This window comes from Formica exsecta, unplaced genomic scaffold (genome assembly GCF_003651465.1).
Source record: "Formica exsecta isolate Colony F162 unplaced genomic scaffold, ASM365146v1 scaffold933, whole genome shotgun sequence".
Classification (NCBI taxonomy): domain Eukaryota; kingdom Metazoa; phylum Arthropoda; class Insecta; order Hymenoptera; family Formicidae; genus Formica; species Formica exsecta.
In genome coordinates, this window is record NW_021853700.1 from 259,344 (window position 1) to 274,842 (window position 15,499).

Genomic DNA, 15,499 nt, shown 5'->3' on the forward strand with positions numbered 1-15,499 from the left:
GGAAAGAGAGATGATTAATATATTGCGAGAAATCTGGTCATTAGGATTGAAAGTAACGATACTGGATCTATGTACTATGGAAGAAATATTAGAGTACTGCCGAGAAAATTCTATAAGTCATATAGTATTGTTAAGGAATGGTACATTAAAGGTACAAACATGGGAGAGAGATCGATTCCAAGAAAAGAAATGGAATACCATACAGGACATTGCCGAGTACTTACAACGACAGTCGGAAACCGTATTACCGATATTAAATAGATCTGAAAGTAAAGTGAACGCGAACGATGTATCGATAGCGCCGAGTAATCCGGTCAACGCTAATATCAATTTTATCCTTTCGGAGCGCGATAAGCTATCCGGAAGTGGTAGAAGAAGTTTTAAGAATACCATACTAGCACAAATGTCATCCTACTTGCAAAGAATATCGCATAAAGTTCCTGTAGAAATCTTTGCAGTTTTTTTGGAAATGTCCGTTATAAGAACGATAATCAGTTTTCTAGAAATTGACGAGGAAGAACAGATATTTCAAAAGAGCATTCAAATCGTGATAGACAAGTGAGTATAATTAATTGCTCATATACTTATTCTATATATTATGTGAATAATTGGAATAAACATTATGTTAACAGAATGTGTGTATAAAATCTTAAATATATATGTATATTTTTACAGACATCCACGGCATAAAAAATACATTAAACAGATATGTGAGGAAATGAAGGAATTACGGAATGAAAAATCAAAGCCTGTAGAGATATTATATAGTTTAATAGATAGTGCATACATGACCCTTTTATAAGTGATATTATTGAAATCGAAGAATATATTTTTTCATAATAATCGTGTGAAATCATTGAGATGATGAGTGACTGAAATGTATGTATATCAATGTAAGACTAGATACTTAAGCATCTTTTGTACTGCATTATATATATTTGTAAGTGTAAAATGTTTAATAAATAAAATTACATATGTCTTACAACTAAGGCATATGTATAATGATTTAAAATATATAGATTTTAATTCGAAGTTCAAACAGAGAAGCAGCACAAAACTTGTACAAAAATCAAGCATGTTTATTGCAATAACACGATATATTATTCTTGTTGTTTCAGCCATGCATTATAGGATTAAAATAGATTTTAAAAAGAATTACGAGATGCGTAATATAGGGGTATAATTTTCTATAAAAAAATATTTTATTCTTACATAAAAAATAATTTCTAAAATTAAACTTATGGCACAGGAGTAATTTTTCTTTTCAAAATTGTTACTATTTGATTTATATCATATGAATATGAATATCACAACTATATAACAGCTTGTGTTACGTTTTATATATGTACAAATATTTATAAATTATATTTTATATATCTCTTTTCTATCGCCATATTTTCAATATTCAATTTTATGGAGTCGTTTGTTTTAGCTCATTGTTTCAAATAGTCTTGGGAAAACAAATCTTGAAAATTGAACGAGGTATTGGACGAGACGTATTCACATTCACACACATATCAGTTTGAGTTATTTAGTTGCAGATTATTAGAATCCATAATACAGAAGGCAATAGCATTTTTAAGATTGCATATATTTCAGGTACATTATTCGTATTAATTGCATCTTTTTTCTTCATTTTTACTTAATGAAGAACATGAGAATAAGTTGTTTCTTATTTAAATCCATTATTACGCGCACGATCCTCTTTGAATCAATACGACTTTGCGATACTATATATGACAACGATGCGCGGAGATCTTGGAGACATGCGTGTTTTTGTTAGAGTATACGACTATTCTAATTTTAGAAAACGGCCTATCCAGGAGTAACACATTTACCTCTGACATCCATACTTAATTAAGAAGAATTAGCACGGTATCGCGGAGTTATTTCTAAATGATAGTATGCTGCTTTAATACATTTAATACCAATCTGTGTGTTGTTGCAATAGAATATCGAGAAGAGAATCTCAACAAGCATGCGTTCTGTACGGTTGCTATCTGGATACAATATGCCGACAGTGGGATTAGGGACATGGCAGGTAAAATAATATCAAACTGTTTGTGATAAAATAATGATGCGTGTATCATTAATTACATATTTATTGTGTTATCAGTAAATTAATTAATATATATATATATAACTTCTTTTTTCTTTTTCCAGGCTAAACCAGAAGAAATCGAGACCGCTGTAAGCACCGCTTTGGAATGCGGCTACAGGCATATCGATACAGCGACCAATTATAATAATGAGGAAGCAATCGGTAAAGCTTTAAAAAAATGGTTTGAAAAAGGTGGTACTAGGAAGGAACTTTTTATCACGACGAAGGTAACGTGTTGGTGAGAATTCAATACAATCGCGATTTAGCGCTTAATATTACAATGCTGGTCGCATTTTGTTTTAAGCAATCAGTTTACTTTGAAAGTTGCTTTGTAATGTTTTCAGTTGCCCCATTTTGGTAATCGACCATCCGATGTAGAAAAATTCATCAAGTTATCATTGGAGAAACTTGGATTGGATTACTTAGATATGTATCTTGTTCATTTGCCATTTACATTTAAGTTTGACGAAAAGACGGGCGCTGCAGCGACCCATGAAGATGGAAGTTATATACTCGACTTTGATACAGATCCTGTCTCAGTATGGAAGGTGTGTGTGTGTCCAAGATCAATTGTCTAAGATATTATGTTACATTATAAAGAGATCTTTGAGAAATCGAGATTATTTTGCAGGAAATGGAGAAGCAAGTTAAATCAGGGCGTACTAGATCCATAGGTTTGAGTAACTTTAACGAGGAGCAAATTTCGACTATTTGGGAAAACGCACAGATTAAACCAAGTAATCTACAGGTAAGTCTTAGATTTTATATCTATGTAAATTCGTCTGTCAAATAAATTTAAAAAAAATATGGTTTCTTAGGTGGAATTACACGCGTATATGCAACAGAAATCAATTCGAGATTTGTGCAAGAAGCACAATATTGTTATAACAGGTTACAGTCCATTGGGCTCTCCAGCTGCAAAGACACACTTTGAGACAAAATATAAATATACTTTAGAAAAATCTCCCGACTTATTAAATCATCCGGTCATACAAGATATCGCCGCAAGACATAAAAAAACAACAGCACAAGTCTTATTACGTTATTTACTGCAACTGGACATTGTAATTATTCCCAAAAGCTCGTCTCCCGAAAGAATCAAGTCCAATATCGACTTATTTGATTTTGTCTTAACAGAGGATGATATGAAAGTCCTAAGTACTTTAGATAAAGGTGCTAATGGCAGAATTTTTAACTTCTTATTCTTTAAAGGGTAAGTTAGAGTATGGATATTATTTTAGATTTCGCAAATGTATTTAAAGAAAGAACCCAAATATTCTATAATATATATAAAAATCATATATTTATATAATATTTAGATGCACATTAGTAATGATATACCATATAAAACTAACTTGGTATCAGTTTTTTAAAAGTTTATTATTTGTAAGAGAAAAGTACGATAATTTTTAATTTTGCGCATAGCTATATATAAATATATTATATGTAATAATTATTATTTGTTTCAGAGTTCAAGACCATCCACATTATCCATTTAAAAACGAACTTTCATAATTGTAAATTAACATGCGATCATTAGTTTTTTAATAAAATAGTTGAAAAAGAATTATGTAACATATGCAACAAAAGCACAACGTTATACGTATTATAAATTAGAGACATTTCCGTTGTTCTCTTCAATGCAATCTGTACAACATTTTACGTTGCAAACGATGTTGCAGTTCACCGCGACGTATCATTGTATGTATGACTTTGTAAATAGCTCGTTCCGGAAATGATTGTTTAAGAAAATCTTTCACTATATTTTGTTCAGATACCTGATGTCCGATAGGAAATCTGCTTTTCAATTGCTTTTCGATGCGCGACAACATTTCATGATCTTCTTCTGAGGTAAATCCTTCAGCTCCTAACAATACATATGTAACATAAATAATATTTATATAAGCAAAGTATGCATATTTATTGTATTTTATTGTATTTTCTTTGAGCTATATATATATCATATCAAATAAGTTATATATTTGTGATTTGAAATATATATAAACTATAAGTTATTCAAAGTCTATATTTTATATAGCTCTAAATCTTTAAATATATAACTCGAACGAAAAAAGAAAGTAAAACGATATTTTTTATTTAAATTTGAGCAAGTTAATGTAATATTACGTTTTCTTTTGATTTTATCAATTTGTAGCATACCTGCTAATGATCCAGACATTGCTGCTTCTAATGTAGACACTTGGAAGAGTCTTAGAGCCTCATTAACATGGAGTTCAGTAACAAAGGGTTGCAATTGCATTTTGGCCAGGGCTTCGGAAATTCGTATGACAGCTTCAAGCTGCCGAACTGTTATAGGTATAGACAATCTTTTCTCGGAATCTTTCTCATGTTCTCTTGTACCAGCTCGCATCATTACGTAACGATTTTTCAGTTTTTCCCCTGCCTCTGCACTGAGTCTTGGACCACAACGCCTATGATATAAAAAAAAAATCATATTAGGGACACATGTTACATTGTATATGAAGTTTACGCTTGTATGATTAAATGCGATAAGATGTGACAAAAACTTACGTTCTGCAATAATTAATATACTTTTTGAGAATGTGTACAGGTATCTCTCCTTCTACCGATTGTTCTGTGATTTGGCCAGCGTTACAATGAATATTCATAATATGTTTGGCCAGAGTTATGTCTCTGTTTTGTTCGTGCTCATCTTTAACAATAAATATCGTATCAAAACGCGATAATATCGTGGGCATAAAATCTATGTTCTCTTCTCCTTTTATATCATCCCAACGGCCAAAGACCGAATTTGCTGCCGCTAACACAGAACAACGCGTATTCAGAGTCGTCGTTATCCCCGCTTTCGCAATAGAGATTGTTTGTTGCTCCATAGCCTCATGTATCGCTACTCTATCGTCCTCCTTCATCTTGTCGAACTCGTCTATGCAGACAACTCCACCATCCGCGAGCACCATTGCACCGCCCTCCATGACAAAATTTCTCTGAAAGCAGCAATATTAGAATGTGATTTGCCGCTGTATTGGAGTTATTTCTTTATAAGAATGCAGACTTACAGTTACTGGATCTCTCGACACGGACGCGGTCAAACCAGCCGCGGAACTACCCTTTCCCGACGTATAAACAGCTATAGGGGCAACTTTTTCAACAAATTTCAATAATTGCGACTTGGCGGTACCTGGATCACCCAACATCAAGACGTTGATGTCACCTCTCCTACATAAGCCATCTGGCATCAGTTTTCTGGATCCACCAAATAATAAACACGCAATAGCTTTTTTGATGTCTACCGCACCAAAAATACTAGGAGCTATGCTCTTCGCAATTCTCTCATATAGATTAGGATCCACTGCTAAACGGGTGAAAAGATCTTCTTCTTCAGACGACACAGGTGGCTGAGTACCTATATTAAGAAACACAATAAGAAATCAAACACACAAATCTAAATCTAATCAAACACGCTAATCGATATTTTTTATAAATGCTTTGTTTTTTAGATTTATATTATTATGCCAATATTATTACCAATGTTTGTATTTTCCCCATCTACAGAGATACCAAGAACTCGAATATATGGAGCCCGAACGCCCACTAATGTCTTCTCTCTGCCTGTACCTTTGCCACCTGTTTTAGACACCTTTTTAATGGAATATATCCCAAGAATCAAAACCCTATTACCAGGCACAATTCTGTCGCATAGATACCGATCGCAATATAATTGCAAATGTCTAGGCATTTCACCCTGCGGTATATGATCCGGTAATTCTTGAAGTTTCAATACTTGAAAGTCCACACAACGGCATTTATCTGGCATTATAAAGAAAGGATCTAGAGGACATCTTGGTCGACCCGCTTGCTCCCTGGTAAGAAATAGATGAAAATTTACAATATAAAAGTATTATATATAAACAAACAATAAAATACTTTGTGAAAAGAATATTGCTTACGTAGAACACTTCCTAGGTAACGCATATCCTTCCAAACCTGGCTTGATAGGAATATTGATTTGAGTAACTTTGCAAGAGCGACATTGTATTGCAATTTTTGTTGCCTTTGCTCTGATACCGGATGCAGAAACAATTATACCAGGAATCTTAATAAGTTTAGAAACAATATCTGGCTGCAATAATAAAGAGCTGTTGTATCAAGTTATAATTAACCAAATACTTTGTATTTTAAACTGTTAAATATATATATTACTTATTGTTTGTCTAAATTTATAGTAGAAAATTTATTAATTTTATAGTTTCTGCATATTGAATTATATATAATATTACCTTCATTCCTCTCAGGGAGCTCGGATGAGCATCCGAGCATAACAATACTTGAATATCTTCCACTTTCTCTTCACCTTCGGGCCGAGGTGTTGTAAGTTCGTCAGCAACATCTTTTGCAGCCTCCTCAAGAATTGGTAAATACTCTGTTGGAAGCTTTTGGATTTTCTCTGCGAGAGATTCGTCAAAAGCTGCTAGATCTTCCAAATTGATCTCGAACCAATATTGACCAAGATTGTAGTTACGTTTTAGAGTATCCCTGATCGTAATAGATCAAATGCATTAAATCGACATAGAAAGATTAAACAAAAGCACAAGATATGAAAAGAATTAACGTCTAAAGTATTTTATTTACCGATATTTGTAGTTGAAGTTACCCTCGTGAAACTGTCGAATGAATTCCTTAAATTTCTTCTTCGAGTGTTGGAGATTTACGCGGTTTTCGTCAGATTCGTCTACCGCAAAGTTATCCGAGAAAAACACTCCTGGATCGTCAAAGCCTTCCATGTCATACGCGAATATTTATTTAAATTAAAGATCCAAGAAAAATGCAATCAACAAGTATACACAAGTATATCGTGCCGCGAAAATCTGTTTCGGCGGGAAACTTTCAAGGTATCTTTAATGCCTGTTCACACTGAGTCGTTAAGCCCGTGTCATACTACGCATTGCGGACTCGGATCGGATTTGGAGTACGGACTGCGAATCGTCATCCATCCAATCAGAAGCCAAGGATCTGATTGGAAGATTGACGATTCGCAGTCCGTAATCCACATCCGATCCGCGTCCGCAATGCGTGGTGTGACACGGGCTTTATGATCCTCGCACACTGGACGCGATGAGCGATGGGCGATATCCAATGAGAGCTCTGGTTTCCCGAAAAAATTAAGCGGCGTCTACAATAGAGATTTTAAGCCCTAAGTCTTAAGAAATTGACCAATCACAGTCGAGTATTCTCCTCATACTTGATTGTGATTAGACAATTTCTTAAGGCTTAGGGCTTAAATTATCTATTGTAGACCGGCACTAAAGCCCGTATCAGACTACGCATTGAAAAATAATTTCTAAAATTAAACTTATGGCACAGGAGTAATTTTTCTTTTCAAAATTGTTACTATTTGATTTATATCATATGAATATGAATATCACAACTATATAACAGCTTGTGTTACGTTTTATATATGTACAAATATTTATAAATTATATTTTATATATCTTTTTTCTATCGCCATATTTTCAATATTCAATTTTATGGAGTCGTTTGTTTTAGCTCATTGTTTCAAATAGTCTTGGGAAAACAAATCTTGAAAATTGAACGAGGTATTGGACGAGACGTATTCACATTCACACACATATCAGTTTGAGTTATTTAGTTGCAGATTATTAGAATCCATAATACAGAAGGCAATAGCATTTTTAAGATTGCATATATTTCAGGTACATTATTCGTATTAATTGCATCTTTTTTCTTCATTTTTACTTAATGAAGAACATGAGAATAAGTTGTTTCTTATTTAAATCCATTATTACGCGCACGATCCTCTTTGAATCAATACGACTTTGCGATACTATATATGACAACGATGCGCGGAGATCTTGGAGACATGCGTGTTTTTGTTAGAGTATACGACTATTCTAATTTTAGAAAACGGCCTATCCAGGAGTAACACATTTACCTCTGACATCCATACTTAATTAAGAAGAATTAGCACGGTATCGCGGAGTTATTTCTAAATGATAGTATGCTGCTTTAATACATTTAATACCAATCTGTGTGTTGTTGCAATAGAATATCGAGAAGAGAATCTCAACAAGCATGCGTTCTGTACGGTTGCTATCTGGATACAATATGCCGACAGTGGGATTAGGGACATGGCAGGTAAAATAATATCAAACTGTTTGTGATAAAATAATGATGCGTGTATCATTAATTACATATTTATTGTGTTATCAGTAAATTAATTAATATATATATATATAACTTCTTTTTTCTTTTTCCAGGCTAAACCAGAAGAAATCGAGACCGCTGTAAGCACCGCTTTGGAATGCGGCTACAGGCATATCGATACAGCGACCAATTATAATAATGAGGAAGCAATCGGTAAAGCTTTAAAAAAATGGTTTGAAAAAGGTGGTACTAGGAAGGAACTTTTTATCACGACGAAGGTAACGTGTTGGTGAGAATTCAATACAATCGCGATTTAGCGCTTAATATTACAATGCTGGTCGCATTTTGTTTTAAGCAATCAGTTTACTTTGAAAGTTGCTTTGTAATGTTTTCAGTTGCCCCATTTTGGTAATCGACCATCCGATGTAGAAAAATTCATCAAGTTATCATTGGAGAAACTTGGATTGGATTACTTAGATATGTATCTTGTTCATTTGCCATTTACATTTAAGTTTGACGAAAAGACGGGCGCTGCAGCGACCCATGAAGATGGAAGTTATATACTCGACTTTGATACAGATCCTGTCTCAGTATGGAAGGTGTGTGTGTGTCCAAGATCAATTGTCTAAGATATTATGTTACATTATAAAGAGATCTTTGAGAAATCGAGATTATTTTGCAGGAAATGGAGAAGCAAGTTAAATCAGGGCGTACTAGATCCATAGGTTTGAGTAACTTTAACGAGGAGCAAATTTCGACTATTTGGGAAAACGCACAGATTAAACCAAGTAATCTACAGGTAAGTCTTAGATTTTATATCTATGTAAATTCGTCTGTCAAATAAATTTAAAAAAAATATGGTTTCTTAGGTGGAATTACACGCGTATATGCAACAGAAATCAATTCGAGATTTGTGCAAGAAGCACAATATTGTTATAACAGGTTACAGTCCATTGGGCTCTCCAGCTGCAAAGACACACTTTGAGACAAAATATAAATATACTTTAGAAAAATCTCCCGACTTATTAAATCATCCGGTCATACAAGATATCGCCGCAAGACATAAAAAAACAACAGCACAAGTCTTATTACGTTATTTACTGCAACTGGACATTGTAATTATTCCCAAAAGCTCGTCTCCCGAAAGAATCAAGTCCAATATCGACTTATTTGATTTTGTCTTAACAGAGGATGATATGAAAGTCCTAAGTACTTTAGATAAAGGTGCTAATGGCAGAATTTTTAACTTCTTATTCTTTAAAGGGTAAGTTAGAGTATGGATATTATTTTAGATTTCGCAAATGTATTTAAAGAAAGAACCCAAATATTCTATAATATATATAAAAATCATATATTTATATAATATTTAGATGCACATTAGTAATGATATACCATATAAAACTAACTTGGTATCAGTTTTTTAAAAGTTTATTATTTGTAAGAGAAAAGTACGATAATTTTTAATTTTGCGCATAGCTATATATAAATATATTATATGTAATAATTATTATTTGTTTCAGAGTTCAAGACCATCCACATTATCCATTTAAAAACGAACTTTCATAATTGTAAATTAACATGCGATCATTAGTTTTTTAATAAAATAGTTGAAAAAGAATTATGTAACATATGCAACAAAAGCACAACGTTATACGTATTATAAATTAGAGACATTTCCGTTGTTCTCTTCAATGCAATCTGTACAACATTTTACGTTGCAAACGATGTTGCAGTTCACCGCGACGTATCATTGTATGTATGACTTTGTAAATAGCTCGTTCCGGAAATGATTGTTTAAGAAAATCTTTCACTATATTTTGTTCAGATACCTGATGTCCGATAGGAAATCTGCTTTTCAATTGCTTTTCGATGCGCGACAACATTTCATGATCTTCTTCTGAGGTAAATCCTTCAGCTCCTAACAATACATATGTAACATAAATAATATTTATATAAGCAAAGTATGCATATTTATTGTATTTTATTGTATTTTCTTTGAGCTATATATATATCATATCAAATAAGTTATATATTTGTGATTTGAAATATATATAAACTATAAGTTATTCAAAGTCTATATTTTATATAGCTCTAAATCTTTAAATATATAACTCGAACGAAAAAAGAAAGTAAAACGATATTTTTTATTTAAATTTGAGCAAGTTAATGTAATATTACGTTTTCTTTTGATTTTATCAATTTGTAGCATACCTGCTAATGATCCAGACATTGCTGCTTCTAATGTAGACACTTGGAAGAGTCTTAGAGCCTCATTAACATGGAGTTCAGTAACAAAGGGTTGCAATTGCATTTTGGCCAGGGCTTCGGAAATTCGTATGACAGCTTCAAGCTGCCGAACTGTTATAGGTATAGACAATCTTTTCTCGGAATCTTTCTCATGTTCTCTTGTACCGGCTCGCATCATTACGTAACGATTTTTCAGTTTTTCCCCTGCCTCTGCACTGAGTCTTGGACCACAACGCCTATGATATAAAAAAAAAATCATATTAGGGACACATGTTACATTGTATATGAAGTTTACGCTTGTATGATTAAATGCGATAAGATGTGACAAAAACTTACGTTCTGCAATAATTAATATACTTTTTGAGAATGTGTACAGGTATCTCTCCTTCTACCGATTGTTCTGTGATTTGGCCAGCGTTACAATGAATATTCATAATATGTTTGGCCAGAGTTATGTCTCTGTTTTGTTCGTGCTCATCTTTAACAATAAATATCGTATCAAAACGCGATAATATCGTGGGCATAAAATCTATGTTCTCTTCTCCTTTTATATCATCCCAACGGCCAAAGACCGAATTTGCTGCCGCTAACACAGAACAACGCGTATTCAGAGTCGTCGTTATCCCCGCTTTCGCAATAGAGATTGTTTGTTGCTCCATAGCCTCATGTATCGCTACTCTATCGTCCTCCTTCATCTTGTCGAACTCGTCTATGCAGACAACTCCACCATCCGCGAGCACCATTGCACCGCCCTCCATGACAAAATTTCTCTGAAAGCAGCAATATTAGAATGTGATTTGCCGCTATATTGGAGTTATTTCTTTATAAGAATGCAGACTTACAGTTACTGGATCTCTCGACACGGACGCGGTCAAACCAGCCGCGGAACTACCCTTTCCCGACGTATAAACAGCTATAGGGGCAACTTTTTCAACAAATTTCAATAATTGCGACTTGGCGGTACCTGGATCACCCAACATCAAGACGTTGATGTCACCTCTCCTACATAAGCCATCTGGCATCAGTTTTCTGGATCCACCAAATAATAAACACGCAATAGCTTTTTTGATGTCTACCGCACCAAAAATACTAGGAGCTATGCTCTTCGCAATTCTCTCATATAGATTAGGATCCACTGCTAAACGGGTGAAAAGATCTTCTTCTTCAGACGACACAGGTGGCTGAGTACCTATATTAAGAAACACAATAAGAAATCAAACACACAAATCTAAATCTAATCAAACACGCTAATCGATATTTTTTATAAATGCTTTGTTTTTTAGATTTATATTATTATGCCAATATTATTACCAATGTTTGTATTTTCCCCATCTACAGAGATACCAAGAACTCGAATATATGGAGCCCGAACGCCCACTAATGTCTTCTCTCTGCCTGTACCTTTGCCACCTGTTTTAGACACCTTTTTAATGGAATATATCCCAAGAATCAAAACCCTATTACCAGGCACAATTCTGTCGCATAGATACCGATCGCAATATAATTGCAAATGTCTAGGCATTTCACCCTGCGGTATATGATCCGGTAATTCTTGAAGTTTCAATACTTGAAAGTCCACACAACGGCATTTATCTGGCATTATAAAGAAAGGATCTAGAGGACATCTTGGTCGACCCGCTTGCTCCCTGGTAAGAAATAGATGAAAATTTACAATATAAAAGTATTATATATAAACAAACAATAAAATACTTTGTGAAAAGAATATTGCTTACGTAGAACACTTCCTAGGTAACGCATATCCTTCCAAACCTGGCTTGATAGGAATATTGATTTGAGTAACTTTGCAAGAGCGACATTGTATTGCAATTTTTGTTGCCTTTGCTCTGATACCGGATGCAGAAACAATTATACCAGGAATCTTAATAAGTTTAGAAACAATATCTGGCTGCAATAATAAAGAGCTGTTGTATCAAGTTATAATTAACCAAATACTTTGTATTTTAAACTGTTAAATATATATATTACTTATTGTTTGTCTAAATTTATAGTAGAAAATTTATTAATTTTATAGTTTCTGCATATTGAATTATATATAATATTACCTTCATTCCTCTCAGGGAGCTCGGATGAGCATCCGAGCATAACAATACTTGAATATCTTCCACTTTCTCTTCACCTTCGGGCCGAGGTGTTGTAAGTTCGTCAGCAACATCTTTTGCAGCCTCCTCAAGAATTGGTAAATACTCTGTTGGAAGCTTTTGGATTTTCTCTGCGAGAGATTCGTCAAAAGCTGCTAGATCTTCCAAATTGATCTCGAACCAATATTGACCAAGATTGTAGTTACGTTTTAGAGTATCCCTGATCGTAATAGATCAAATGCATTAAATCGACATAGAAAGATTAAACAAAAGCACAAGATATGAAAAGAATTAACGTCTAAAGTATTTTATTTACCGATATTTGTAGTTGAAGTTACCCTCGTGAAACTGTCGAATGAATTCCTTAAATTTCTTCTTCGAGTGTTGGAGATTTACGCGGTTTTCGTCAGATTCGTCTACCGCAAAGTTATCCGAGAAAAACACTCCTGGATCGTCAAAGCCTTCCATGTCATACGCGAATATTTATTTAAATTAAAGATCCAAGAAAAATGCAATCAACAAGTATACACAAGTATATCGTGCCGCGAAAATCTGTTTCGGCGGGAAACTTTCAAGGTATCTTTAATGCCTGTTCACACTGAGTCGTTAAGCCCGTGTCATACTACGCATTGCGGACTCGGATCGGATTTGGAGTACGGACTGCGGATCGTCATCCATCCAATCAGAAGCGTACGGACTGCGAATCGTCATCCATCCAATCAGAAGCCAAGGATCTGATTGGAAGATTGACGATTCGCAGTCCGTAATCCACATCCGATCCGCGTCCGCAATGCGTGGTGTGACACGGGCTTTATGATCCTCGCACACTGGACGCGATGAGCGATGGGCGATATCCAATGAGAGCTCTGGTTTCCCGAAAAAATTAAGCGGCGTCTACAATAGAGATTTTAAGCCCTAAGTCTTAAGAAATTGACCAATCACAGTCGAGTATTCTCCTCATACTTGATTGTGATTAGACAATTTCTTAAGGCTTAGGGCTTAAATTATCTATTGTAGACCGGCACTAAAGCCCGTATCAGACTACGCATTGAAAATTGAAGATTAAAGATTGGAATTTGACCAATCAGAACAAAAGGGACTAAAATTTCTTTATTCTGATTGGTCAAATTTTAATCTTGAATCTTGAATCTCAATCTTCAATGCATAGTATACAGAATTTTAAATTTCTTCATTTGACAGCCAATCATGTGATAATGTGTAGTACACTGTGTCATCTATGTACTTTGCTGGAAAACGCCCACAGTCATTCCCAATGAGTAAAGGCTGGTTTATGCAGACCGTAACTGTTAAGCCCGTATCAGACTACGCATTGAAGATTGAGATTCAAGATTCGAGATTAAAATTTGGCCAATCAGGACAAAGAAATTTTAGTCCCTTTTGTTCTGATTAGTCAAATTCCAATCTTTAATCTTCAATCTTCAATTTTCAATGCGTAGTCTGATACGGGCTTTAATTTATGCCGGAACCGTTAAAGTTTAACACTAGGATTACAATGCTTTTGTTCATAATGCCATTATGAATCCGGCATAAATTAACAGTTACGGCCTGCATAAACCAGCCTTTAAGAATCACAGGAGAGAACATTTGGTGCTAAGTAAGCGGACGGAAGTGCCTATATATAAGTGGACGCTTAAGATGGCCGTTCAGAGACGAATTACAGCATGACAGAGATACTGGAAGTACCTCAAAGGCCTGGCAATGCACGATGATTTTAGAATTAACACTTATTAATAATATTTTTTTAACCTAATATTAGCTCTTTCTCTCTTATTTAGAATCGGTGATCGTGCGCAAAATAAGTGCAGACTGGAATAAGTAAGGCAACAAGTGGCTGTACACGGCCCTGAAAAACGTCGAAAAAAATGGACGCTCAAGATGGCTGCGATGACGTACTACTGTTCGCGATAAATCTACCCTCACCACCGATATGCTCTCTCCTGTGATTCTTTACTCATTGGAAGAAACATAATATTCGATTTCGATAAGGAAAAGAAAAAAAAGTATGCAACAACGTATGAAAAATATACGCGATAGATAAAAAGATTTTCATCCTCGATGGTAGTATACGCGAAGCAGAAAGTGATTGTGAGATAATAAGTTTACATTCTCAAAATTTGTTGTCATTTCCGTCTAGTAAAATTAAACTGTCTTTAATCTCAATGCAAATGATATGGCCAATATATTAGAAATACACATTTCTTATTTCCTTCTTAAAGATCGATACAATTTGGGATGATATGTATTCTGACAGCAACTTAAAAAAATGTGATGCAGGAGAGAAAGATCAGTGCCAGATTGGATGTATAAAATGTGGTATGCGAGAACATATATATCTTTCCAAATCTCATATTAATTGCAAAAAATGTCAAATTGGCGCGTATGTATTTGTTACATATTTATTATACGCATACTTGTGTACAATATTGACTTCACATTCAGACAAAATGTTTTTAAATGTACACATTTTTCTGACAGCTGTCTGATGTGTTTTCTCCAATCTTATTTGATATTTGCATTCGCGATAAGACACAAGACAGACGGAAATGTATTCTCCGTGTCGATTAATTTAATATTTAATGGAACAATCCGAGAATATCACTCGACACATTTGGCGATAATATTTCTAATCAATTGATATGTTCTATGTTGATAGATCGTGCAAACATGGTGAACGATAATGCGAGTATTCTAAGGTCAGAATGATTGTTGCAAAAGATTAAATTAACAGAACATGCTCGTCTGTTTGTGCCATTTTTGTTAAGTGATAAGTCATGCCCGGAGAACCATCAGCGACAACTGGAAATAAATCCAGTGGCAAGGCAAAGAGGATCTCTATACCTCGTGTGCAAAGCAGTACCGACACAGAGCTACAGTCGCAACAGAGCGG

At 34.4% G+C, this 15,499-nt stretch overlaps 6 protein-coding genes across 8 annotated transcripts in view; 4 read left to right on the forward strand and 2 right to left on the reverse strand.

Moving 5' to 3' along the window:
* LOC115245274 (eIF-2-alpha kinase GCN2) overlaps window positions 1–1,014 on the forward strand; it is a 7,039-nt gene extending 6,025 nt beyond the window's left edge. The window contains exons 14-15 of the mRNA XM_029823513.1: window positions 1–558; window positions 676–1,014. Of these exons, the coding sequence (XP_029679373.1) occupies window positions 1–558; window positions 676–802 (685 nt within the window). The 3' untranslated portion in view covers window positions 803–1,014. The remainder of the gene's footprint in view (window positions 559–675) is intronic.
* Window positions 1,015–1,724: 710 nt separating this feature from the next.
* Window positions 1,725–4,659, forward strand: LOC115245278 (aldo-keto reductase family 1 member A1-like). 2 transcript variants are annotated; one of them, XR_003885504.1, is made up of 10 exons: window positions 1,725–1,875; window positions 1,952–2,041; window positions 2,164–2,328; window positions 2,446–2,649; window positions 2,733–2,849; window positions 2,920–3,314; window positions 3,571–3,802; window positions 3,876–3,952; window positions 4,257–4,417; window positions 4,494–4,659. XR_003885504.1 is itself a non-coding variant. In XM_029823524.1 (6 exons), the coding sequence occupies exons 1-6, from the start codon at window positions 1,979–1,981 to the stop codon at window positions 3,614–3,616; spliced, it is 990 nt and encodes a 329-aa protein (XP_029679384.1). In that variant the 5' UTR covers window positions 1,755–1,978; the 3' UTR covers window positions 3,617–4,011. The 2 variants fall into 2 exon arrangements, 1 of the variants encoding a protein (XP_029679384.1); XM_029823524.1 differs by lacking the exons at window positions 4,257–4,417; window positions 4,494–4,659 and having other exon boundaries at window positions 1,755–2,041; window positions 3,571–4,011.
* On the reverse strand, window positions 3,612–6,952 carry LOC115245276 (DNA replication licensing factor Mcm5-like). Its single transcript, XM_029823521.1, has 8 exons — window positions 6,713–6,952; window positions 6,361–6,616; window positions 6,031–6,203; window positions 5,609–5,943; window positions 5,140–5,486; window positions 4,634–5,067; window positions 4,262–4,533; window positions 3,612–3,968 (listed from the first exon to the last, which is right to left on the reverse strand). The coding sequence occupies exons 1-8, from the start codon at window positions 6,862–6,864 to the stop codon at window positions 3,739–3,741; spliced, it is 2,199 nt and encodes a 732-aa protein (XP_029679381.1). The 5' UTR covers window positions 6,865–6,952; the 3' UTR covers window positions 3,612–3,738.
* A 966-nt stretch (window positions 6,953–7,918) lies between these two features.
* LOC115245273 (aldo-keto reductase family 1 member A1-like) lies at window positions 7,919–10,854 on the forward strand. 2 transcript variants are annotated; one of them, XR_003885503.1, is made up of 10 exons: window positions 7,919–8,070; window positions 8,147–8,236; window positions 8,359–8,523; window positions 8,641–8,844; window positions 8,928–9,044; window positions 9,115–9,509; window positions 9,766–9,997; window positions 10,071–10,147; window positions 10,452–10,612; window positions 10,689–10,854. XR_003885503.1 is itself a non-coding variant. In XM_029823512.1 (6 exons), exons 1-6 carry the CDS (start codon window positions 8,174–8,176, stop codon window positions 9,809–9,811), a joined length of 990 nt encoding a protein of 329 aa, XP_029679372.1. In that variant the 5' UTR covers window positions 7,950–8,173; the 3' UTR covers window positions 9,812–10,206. The 2 variants fall into 2 exon arrangements, 1 of the variants encoding a protein (XP_029679372.1); XM_029823512.1 differs by lacking the exons at window positions 10,452–10,612; window positions 10,689–10,854 and having other exon boundaries at window positions 7,950–8,236; window positions 9,766–10,206.
* LOC115245272 (DNA replication licensing factor Mcm5-like) lies at window positions 9,807–13,147 on the reverse strand. Its single transcript, XM_029823510.1, has 8 exons — window positions 12,908–13,147; window positions 12,556–12,811; window positions 12,226–12,398; window positions 11,804–12,138; window positions 11,335–11,681; window positions 10,829–11,262; window positions 10,457–10,728; window positions 9,807–10,163 (listed from the first exon to the last, which is right to left on the reverse strand). The coding sequence occupies exons 1-8, from the start codon at window positions 13,057–13,059 to the stop codon at window positions 9,934–9,936; spliced, it is 2,199 nt and encodes a 732-aa protein (XP_029679370.1). The 5' UTR covers window positions 13,060–13,147; the 3' UTR covers window positions 9,807–9,933.
* Window positions 13,148–14,398: 1,251 nt separating this feature from the next.
* The window catches only part of LOC115245286 (WD repeat-containing protein 37), a 5,487-nt gene continuing 4,386 nt past the window's right edge, over window positions 14,399–15,499 (forward strand). The window contains exons 1-2 of the mRNA XM_029823533.1: window positions 14,399–14,925; window positions 15,266–15,497. Of these exons, the coding sequence (XP_029679393.1) occupies window positions 15,384–15,497 (114 nt within the window). The 5' untranslated portion in view covers window positions 14,399–14,925; window positions 15,266–15,383. The remainder of the gene's footprint in view (window positions 14,926–15,265; window positions 15,498–15,499) is intronic.